General features: G+C 38.5%; 1 protein-coding gene across 2 annotated transcripts in view; it reads right to left on the bottom strand.

The window, feature by feature from the left end:
* PPP1CB (protein phosphatase 1 catalytic subunit beta) overlaps positions 1 to 10,458 on the bottom strand; it is a 33,970-nt gene that overhangs the window by 3,955 nt on the left and 19,557 nt on the right. For both annotated transcript variants that reach the window (XM_083604610.1, XM_083604611.1), the window contains exons 2-7: positions 8,654 to 8,785; positions 5,645 to 5,875; positions 5,292 to 5,396; positions 2,183 to 2,254; positions 965 to 1,116; positions 101 to 235 (exon numbers count right to left, since the gene is read on the bottom strand). In XM_083604610.1, coding sequence (XP_083460736.1) covers positions 101 to 235; positions 965 to 1,116; positions 2,183 to 2,254; positions 5,292 to 5,396; positions 5,645 to 5,875; positions 8,654 to 8,785 — 827 coding nt within the window. The remainder of the gene's footprint in view (positions 1 to 100; positions 236 to 964; positions 1,117 to 2,182; positions 2,255 to 5,291; positions 5,397 to 5,644; positions 5,876 to 8,653; positions 8,786 to 10,458) is intronic.

Genomic DNA, 10,458 nt, shown 5'->3' with positions numbered 1-10,458 from the left:
GGTTGCCCCGGCTAACTCTAGTTTTATTCAAGCTATACAGTCCTAGTAACTTTTTGACCTATCCTCTCAATATCGAGGTTATAATCCATGTTTATCATACCTGAAAAGAGCACATCAAAGTTTCATCCACACTCATCATGCCACCAGCATTGTCAAATTCTCCACAGTAATTAGGAGCAGAAAATAGGGTAACCAGCTGTCGTTTAGCAAAGAATTCATAGCCATCTTCAACTACCTGTCAGTGAGAAAAACACATAACCAATATTGATGTAACTTAAAATATTTCTGTAATCTGAGCCAAAATGTTTATCCCATAACCTGCAGTCTAAGAGTTTTCAGAGAACACATAGCAAAATGAATGCACCACAACTTAAGATTCTATGTAAGATCCATTATCATGCAAGTTGGCTTCTCCAAACACAATGGGAATTCTCTTTCTTCTCAGCTCCCCACTGCCTCCCCAAAAGCAATTTTAGGGGTATATGGAGGGCTCCAAGAGGAGCACCAAGGTAAATTGCACCAATGAAAGCCTGCTCCATGGTGGGAAGGAAACTAATTTGAAGTAGGTAAAAAAAGTAATTTGAAGTACAGAAATCAGAAGGTACAGAATACAAATAAATTTAAGCAAATTATTCTTTGTGCTGTAGACTAGTTACACAAAGACCTCCAGTTTTTCTGCAACATTTTTGAAACAAAGGACTCAAAATCCAGAAATATGTGTGCAGAGAGGATGTGACAGCTTGGGCAGCTTTGTGTTCAATATTATTTAAGATTATTTATTAAATCTGTATACTGCCCCTATATCTGTAGATCTCAGGGCAGTTCTACAGACTAGATATAGCTAACTTTGTAGCCTGATCTGCACTAGCTCACCTACTTGTCACCCTATTTGTATGTGTAAATGACATAGAGCTCTGGAAACTAGAAGGTAAAGATCCCAAATTAGAAAGAAGCAAATTCATACCTGATGAGCTCGACAAATCAAATCCAAATCATGACGATTCAAGAACTTGCTGACCACATCAGCTCCAAAAGTGAAGGAGACACCACGATCATTTTCACCCCAGCCCTGCACATCCTTGTCTGGATCAGACCACAGCAGGTCACAGAGCAAGCCTTGAAAGTAAGAGCACAAGTCTCAGAAACAGGACCCTAATGTGTTCTTTTAGGTACAAAATATTTACCTCTCATGATTGAGATTTTGGTATGCATACTTTGTACACATGAGGCTATACAAGTGTAACAGTTATAGATTTGCAATGCACTCCTACTGGAGACAACAGTGCAAACTTTTTCTATGGTCTGTGGTCTGATGTGCACATCACATTAAACCATAGCTTGTTTTAAACTACAGCTTTATATGATGTGCAAACTGAGCCAGTATCTTTAACTTTCTTCCAGCAAGAAAAATCAAGTTGTTTAGAATGAAAGCAAATCAATGAATGTCCATAGATCCAAAAAATCCTGAAATCGTAGCTCAGGCATGCCTCATGTTGATGGATTCAGTATGAACCTCGCTCTCCAAAAATGTCTGTTTCCTGTTTAATGCTGGAGTAGCATTAGCGCTGCAACAGAAGACAAAGGTTTTCCTATATGCCAAAATTTCAGCCACCTTGCATAGGGACTCAGGTTGAAGTTAAAATCAGGAAATCCTCTATTTGAATTTCTGCTTCTATAAAGTACTATACAGATACACATGTTTATTTTTACTTTACTAAGTTTAGTTTCCAAGGCTACTACCTACAACTACTGTCTTACAACCAAATTGTTTCAAGTCACACTCTAGAATGTAATATGGATTTTAAAAGAGAGAACATAAAAGTTCTAATTAACAAGCTATGCTGCTTCTCTATTACACACCCACCCACACCCTCTACCTTCTTCAGAATCCAAAAATCAATTTAATATAGGTTTGGGTGAAATCAAGGGAATAATAGTGCAACTAAGTCTGGATCTAATCCCTTATGTTCAAAACTAGGTAACTTCCACATGGCCCTTTTCAATCTGTACCTCAAATGATGAAAACAAGGACCTTTAGCTTCCAAGCAGCACAAGTATAGCGCTCCTCAAAACCCTTCAGATGGGAAGTTTCACTACCTCTTTGAACACACTACTGATATATGCCACAATACAATTTTAAAATAATTTGCAGTGAGCAGCAATTTGTACAGGTGGGCCTTACCTGTGTCAGGAACATCTGTGGGTCTCATAATTCTTCGAATCTGTTCCATTGATTGCAGATCTGGTGACAGTCCTGACAACATGAATGAGAAAACTCATTTTCATTGTTCATAGAAGATGTCAATGAAAAGAATTTAGACAATAATAGACTCCTTTATTTTCCAATGTAATGCCATCCAATTGGTAGCCATATCCATTTGATTTTTTTATGCTCTTACCCCACCTCATGGCTCAATAGCTATTACACTGAGACAGGGCCATCTCTAAGATTTTGCAAATGGATATAAAAGTATTTTTATCACAAAAAATTGCTAACAGAGGGCATGCAATTGTGTTCTAAACATTTAAGAATAAACTGCACAAAACATCCATTCTTTATTGGAAGCATAAAGAGCTCTCCATTTCACAACTGTGGGGTTTGTTTCTTTTTATAAAATTGCTGAAGGTGTACAAGATGCCCAAGGAACACTTATTCTTCATAGTGAAGAAACTTTAATTTTAAATTAAGTGGTCCTTACTTGGAATAATTTCATTGTTAAACAAATGCAAAATAATTTACATCTGAGGACTAAAAAGAATTGAATTCAAGTAGCAGGCATACTGAGACACCTCCCTCAATGATGACTTCTACTTGGATATTTCCCTCTGTCAATATAGGTTACAAAATTATTTTTATTCTATACCAAGCTGTAAAAGTTTACTAAACCAATTATTTTTAAGGGGTGGTTCTCCAGCTTAAGCTATGATGGAGAAAATATCTGAGCCAAGTTTGTTGAAATATTTACAAACTACACTTTCATAGGCAGTGTGCAAACATAAAAACACAACATTACAATAACAGCAAAAACATCAAGATATCAATGAAAACTGGCTGGTAGCAAGAGTCATGTTACAAAGGCCTGTCTGAACAGCAGTGTTTTCAAAAGATATGTGAAAGCAAGCAGGGATGACTCCTGCTGAACTTCTATTGGCAAGGAGTTCCACAGGGCAGGAATAAATAACTATTTTAATAATATAACTATTTTAACCTGCCCTGGGACCTGCTGGTGAAGGACACCTAATTACTACTACTAATAATAATATCAAAGACCACTAAGAGATACAGCAGCAGGAGTATGCTTGCACTTTCACTGCTCCTACTGCCATAAAGGTCATCATGATGTCCAATACTAATTTGTTTCTGAATCTAGACTAGTATCAATCCAGATAAATCAGTCTTATCCAAAAGTATCTGTAGTTGTTCTAGCATGACCCTCTCAAACACTTTCCTCCAATGGAGAGTATTAGTGACCAGGCTGGCTTTCCCCCGCTAATGATTGCACCACCAAGTGGCAGGCACCACTCCCTTACATAATGACGCTGTCGCCCACAACCAGGAAATAACCCTCCCCCCAGGCTCAATTTCACCAGCTGTAATGGGCAAGGATCCAGAGGGCACATAGTCAGGCACGTCCCTGCAAGCAGTCTATCCGTATCATTGTAACACATAAACTAAAAGGGTTAATTTCTTTTAAGACTTTAAGCTAGTACAACTATCAAAAAAGGATACAGAACAGAAACAACCATGTGACACATGTGTTTTGCAAATGTATTAGGAAGCAAACCAAGTATTTGTGAGGCGCTTCAATAATGGCTGAGTGTTCCGATTTATCCACATTGTGATTATTTCTAGAACGGGAGTCCTGATAATTTCTTCTGAATTTGGCTTCTTCAACACTTCAGCAATTTATTCCAAGAATATCGCAATTTATCCCATCTTGATCAGCACTCTTTTCAGGAAAAAGGGCTGGGAATCGTTTCTGGCCAGAGGGCCAGTTCTTTACCTTCCCCATGCCTGGTGGAGCAAAGTTGATAGGTGGGCAAGGCCACCCACCTGTCTATCACCTGATGTCACTATTCCCTTTAAAGATTCCCTTTAAAGCCCCGATTCTTGGGATTTCAAAGCAAGTGAACCATGGGTGAGGGGGCTGAAGGTGCACGATAATCTGCCCATCACAGCTGATGGGTGAGTGGAAGCATGCCATACTAGATCCAAAGAACAACTGGGACCTTTAAGTTCCTGATTTGTTCCTTTGGAGTCCCACCCTTGCCCAATACTCATGTGGGTTTGGCTTTCTGAAAATGGCCTGGTGGGTCAATGTGGAGGCCTGACCAGAGACCAAATGCTCAAACTCTGAATGAAATATTGGGTTATGGTTTACTCTCCAAAGCTCGTTTCCCTTTGAGCCAGCTGGCTTCCTGATTGTTCATACCAATATGTCATTGTCTCAAAGAGATGCACCTTTCTACCTAGCAGAATAGAAGCATGATCTCTTGAGGATATGGTTCTATTTTTGCGGTTAACAGACTGAAATAGGGATACCGTTTCTCTTTCAGAGATGGCCGTTGCATTCTATCCAATGGTTGAGAATCCTCCGAGGACCCAGGAAGATGACCAGAGGCACTACCCATAGTAGGCTCCGATATGGTTGAGCTGGGCTAGTAAATGCACTTCCTTCTTGAAGGACAGGACCACTTAGTGATGTGGTCATGTGGGTGCTGCAAATCCCTGAGATGGAATTAAGTAACTTAAAATTCCTGCTCAGCAGGAAGTTTTGCTTCCTTGAGGCTTCTCACATCCTTCATCAATTCCTCTGTAGGCTATTTTCCTATGCTAATGTCCTTAATGATAGCCAAGAGGTATGGATGTATGCTCTGTTGCCTTGAAAATGCTATCTAAGATCACCACAATCTTTGTAATGAGCCTGAAGAATGAGGCCAAATGATAAAGGACCAGTATTTAAAACTGAAACTGAAATCAGTCAAAAGACCCAGAGGTCAACATACCCATCACTTCAAATCTATAACCTCTGCCATCTTCAGGACTATAAAAAATTAATCAAACTGCTATACCCTGCTGGCAAGCTGTATATGCTCATTCATCAAGATTTCTCTGGCTAGATTATGGGAAACCAATTATATTCTAGATGCTGGCATTATAATGCATTTCAAATTCACTTTATTTGATATTAGTTAAGAGGTAAGGGACAAGAAAACTCATTGGTTGGACTTTTGTCCAAACTTTGAAGAAACAAGTAATTTAACTGTTATGAAAGGTGTGTTCTGCTTACCTCCATGGCAGCAGAAAATCTTCTCATCTACAATGGCTGCAATAGGCAGGCAATTAAAACAGTCTGTAAATGTCTTCCAGAGCTTGATATTAAACCGCCGTTTACCTGGTGGGATTAGAAGAGCAGCAATTTATTTAATCACATTACATACAGTAGTCTGACCATTCAAAAAGAGTGCCATCTTTATTTAAGTAACTGCTGAATGCAAAGGCAATTCAGAGGTTATTTCACAAGTTTAAAGAGAAACATAAAATAGTATTAATTCAATATTGTTAAGTGAATTTTTCTACAAGTTTCAAAGCATGTCATAAAAAGGGTAACTACTAGAAACATTTATATAAGACTCTACTTACATTCATCATAGAATCCATAGATGCGATTAATACTAGCACACTCATGGTTTCCCCTCAGGAGGAAAAAATTCTCTGGATATTTGATTTTATATGCGAGTAATAAGCAGATGGTTTCCAAGGATTGTTTGCCTCTATCCACATAATCCCCCAGAAATAGATAGTTGGCTTCAGGTGGAAATCCCCCATACTCAAACAATCGAAGCAAATCTGTATATTGACCGTGGATGTCACCTACGAAAATTAAGATTGCAGATATATTTATGAAACAATTATTAGAAGAAATTATTATTAGAAGAAAACCCACAGTTGGTAGTAAAAACCAAAACATATACTCTGCTTTGGTGGTAAAATACTAAGGGGGTTGTTTCCTCCTCAATTCCACTTCGTTATGTCCATTAATTTCAATAGGCCTACTCTGTACAGTGGTACCTCGGGTTAAGAACTTAATTCGTTCTGGAGGTCCGTTCTTAACCTGAAACTGCTCTTAACCTGAAGCAACACTTCAGTTAATGGGGCCTCCCACTGCCACCGCGCCGCTGCTGTGCGATTTCTGTTCTCATCCTGAAGCAAAGTTCTTAACCTGAGGTACTATTTCTGGGTTAGCAGAGTCTGTAACCTGAAGCGTCTGTAACCAGAAGCATCTGTAACCCGAGGTACCACTGTATGTGGCTAACATTTGATACAACCTAAGTTTATGAAAATATTTCTCTTCCACCCTCTATTATAAGTTCTTAGGGCAGAGTATACATTACATAAACCTTTTAATACAATATAATATATCATAAAACAACCATCAGCAATGAGTAAACCACCAGGCAGATCTGCAAGCTAAAATTATATGAGCCAAAAACCTATGCAAACAGTCAGGTTTTAACTGGTCATCAAAAAGACCCCACCACTATTACCTCCCAAGCCTCTGAGGGGAAGCTGTTCAATAACTAGGGTGCTGCAGTGAAAAAGGCCCTCCCCAACATCCCCCCACCAGCTTCCAAAGGGGAGACAGGGAGGATGAACACCCACACATACTTCTAGGTACATTTTAATGACAAAATGGGGAAAACATTCTCTCACATACCCTCGCACCAAGCTTTTACGTCTTTGCAAGATATTATTAACACTCTGAAATCCAACCAGTTATGTACAGGAAGCCAGTTCAGATCCTATAGGATCAGTGCAATACAGTTATTAAAGATGTACCGTTTAACAGGCTTGCTGCCACATTTTTTTGGGTGGTGGCAAGCATTCTCCTAGTTTACTTTTCACCTTGAAAATGGAAGATTTTATACTGTTGCACTTTTTAAGAAGTTTAACAGTTGTATCCAAGGATAGCCTACTTAGAGTAGGCCCACTGAAATTAATGGACTTGACTAATTTAGGACCATCGATTCCAATGGGTCTATTCTAAGTAGAAGTTAGCTGGATACAACCTGAAGTATTTAAATAAATCACGGATACCTTCTTGGCCTCAAGGCATGCTACATTTTTCATATGCTTGTTGTAGACACTTTTTATAATAGTACCACTCACACATTCCTATGCCGCTACTAACAGTCAGGAAATTGTACTGACTTCCTACTATCTTGTAATCTCCATGTGGACAGCTGTTATTGCTTCTACATCTTTGCATACTAACTATTAGTTTTTATCATGCTGCACACAAAAAGTTATTGCTATATTGCAGGCTTTAATATTACCAAGATTTTGCAAAGAATAGGGCTTTATTACTATTTAAAATCATTTTTATACCAATTTTTTAAATTGCTAAGTGCTCTACAATCTACCTTAAAAGCATCAACCAAAACATTACAAAATAAAATATTACAAATTAAGATCTAATACCAAGTACGCATTAAAAACAGAATAATTAACAGAAGAACAAAATGTTCTCTTAAACATAAAAAGCATTACATATTAAAAAATCAAATACAAAAATAGATTTATACTTCACAGAACAGCACCATAAGCAACTAAAATAAATGAAATAGGAGCAGCATGCTGGTGCCTTAAAAATAAATGGCAATGCCTTTTTCTAGGACTTAGCTCTACAGTAAACATACCACTGGTCTGAAATGCGTTTAGGAGCTAGGAATTGTACATATTCTTTAAAAAGTGTTTTAGCAGTTTAATTGTAATGTTTAATTATATTGTGTTATTATTTTGATGAGCTCTTTTGGGGAGGAAGGGCAGGATAAAAATATCAAATAATAGTAAAAAAATACTTCAATTACAAATCAGTTTGTGAGTGTTTCTAAGTGCATTCAAATGATAGGTTAAAAACAGATGTTTTTAACCTATCATTTGAATGCACTTAGAAACACTCAAATGCTTTTAAACCTGCTAATAAAGTACTATTTAAACTAAACTAAGCCCAGATGCAACTGCATTTGCTTTTCTAGTCTGTACTGTCCCTCTGAAATCTTCCAGCCTCTCAAAGAGTTGAAGCTCAGCTAGTGATGGCAGAACTCTTCCTGTTGAATGCTGATTCAGGCAAACGAAGGCATTCAGAGTGCAACTGCAGTGGCATGTTGCCATTCCTCCCAAAGCCTAAAGTTGTTTAGCAAGCATTCTTGACCTTCACATCAAAAGGCAAGACACTCCCTTTTTGGGTCTTACCCAAAAAAGAATGCACAAGTAGGCTGAAAAATAACTGTGAAAATATGAAGTGTTTTAGCACTTAAGTCTTGTCTCCTAAATTACTTTAATAATATAGGAACTAAATTAAACCCAAGATTAGTATTTACTATATATTAAATACAGTATTTCTTTGTACAGCAGGTTTTGAATTAGCTTAAGACTTGGCAGGAGTATTTAGGATATAAATCACTCAATGTAGTAAAAGTGTACCAAATTACCACATTTTAGTAGGATAAGCAGGCTATCTTTTCATGTTAAATGGTTTTGCTTCTCTTTACTGTTTACATATTGTGAATACATAGCAACATTCGGCAAATATTATTTTGCAGGTTAAAAGCTTTGCTTCTTTAGTATACAACATTAATCACCACATACCACAGATCTTCAGCGGTGCCTCTAGCTCCAGAAGTATGGGCTGGCTAAGAAAGATTTCTCGTGATTTTATACACAAGCCCCGAACTTCGGCCTCTGTCATCTGCACAATCTTTCCTGGACGACATCCTCGCACTGAAAGGCAAATGATAAATTCAGGTCTATGAAAATCTGTCAAGGAAAACAGTGTGTTTCAAATAGTAAGCCCTTGCCTTCCTCAGCATTTATAAAGCACATTAAACCAAAATGTGTTTAAGCACATGGTTGGCATCCGTCCGTCTTGGGAGGCAATGGAGGAGTGTGCCTTTTGGTATGAAGTCAAACGGTTCAAAGGTTACAGTGCCTGTTGTAGCTGTAAAAACTGATATGGGAGAGACATATCTTGTTGCAGCTGGGGCAGATGAAGGCGTCCGGTTATGCTGTTTCAAATGCACCATGCCATTTCTTCTCTCTGCACCTTTCCCAGGTTAACATTTATCCAGATATTAAGTTTATAGTAAAATGCTTTGTCTGAATTGGGCCATATCCATTGATCGATAGAGTCATAATAAAGTAGGCATTCACTTTTAATGCACACTATGGTTCATCATTCTGTTATTATCTGCAGAGGGTATAAAAATGTGCTCAAAGTACAATGTTTGCCATCAAGAACTTACTGGGTGTCCAAATAAAAGAGAATAAGCTTTAAGAGTACAGATCTGTCATATGACCTTATTGGTTTGAAAACTGTTATACTAATGAGCCTCCCTGGTTTCATTTTGGCAACCCCATCAGAACACTGCAAGCAAAGATTGAGAGCGATGGAACAGGAAACATCCTTGCATGCTTCTCCATTCCAAGCTTGACTAGGATTGCTTGATGACCCAAGAACCAGGGGGGCAAGTTCTGTTTGAGCCACATTTATCTCACATGGAGAAAGGGGCCTTTCTGCATAGCTCCAACTGCTGATACTACCCCTCATTGTTGGCCCAAATGCTTTAGGGGGTCCATAATTTTGTGTCAAGTAAGTGCTGCAGGTACTTACTTGACAAAAAATTCCTCTTCTTCATGGAGCAAGGAGGCTAAGGAGTCTCCCACCAGAGAACCTATCTACTCATAAATGTGGAAGGGATTTGCTTGTTGAGGAAATATCAGGACCAATATCTGAAGGCATGTGAAAGAATCCTGTTCATCACTTCAACAGATGACATCAGTACTTAGAACTTCACCAAATAATCCTGAGTAGGTTTAAAAATCTTGGGATATGAGAAAAGGTTCTCTTCAGGATTAGAAACTGGTTAAGGAGCAAGCAGTAGAAGGCAGCTATAACAATGGAGGGATACAAGAAGCAGGGTCCCTTCAAGGCCTGTATTGTGACCAGCATTTTAAATTTGTCCATAAATGATCTGGACTGAAGGGTGAACAGTAAGGTAAACAATTTTGCTGATGACAAAATAAGTACTTCTTCGCATGGCACATAGCTGAGCCATGGAATCTGCTACCACCAGATGTAGCAATGTCTACCATATCACATAGACTCAACAGGTATACACATTCATATAGGAGAAGGCTATCAATGGATGCTAGTCATGATGGAAATGTACAACCCTCTAGGATCAATGGCAGGATGCCTCTGAGCACCGGCTGTTCATATCCTGCTTATGTGCTTCTCACAGGCATCTGGTTAACCACTGTGAGAACAGAGCAATGGACTAGATGGGCCTTTGATCCAATTCAGTATGGTTCCTCTTAGGTGTCTGCATAACGCTGACACTGTTTTCAATCCTGGATTTGAATCATGATGTCTTATTCGTAACCCCTTTCGGGGG

This window comes from Podarcis filfolensis (genome assembly GCF_964270895.1).
Source record: "Podarcis filfolensis genome assembly, chromosome: 3".
NCBI classification, from domain to species: domain Eukaryota; kingdom Metazoa; phylum Chordata; class Lepidosauria; order Squamata; family Lacertidae; genus Podarcis; species Podarcis filfolensis.
The sequence above is the reverse complement of the archived record's forward strand: the minus strand, read 5'-3'. Positions and strand labels throughout refer to the sequence as shown.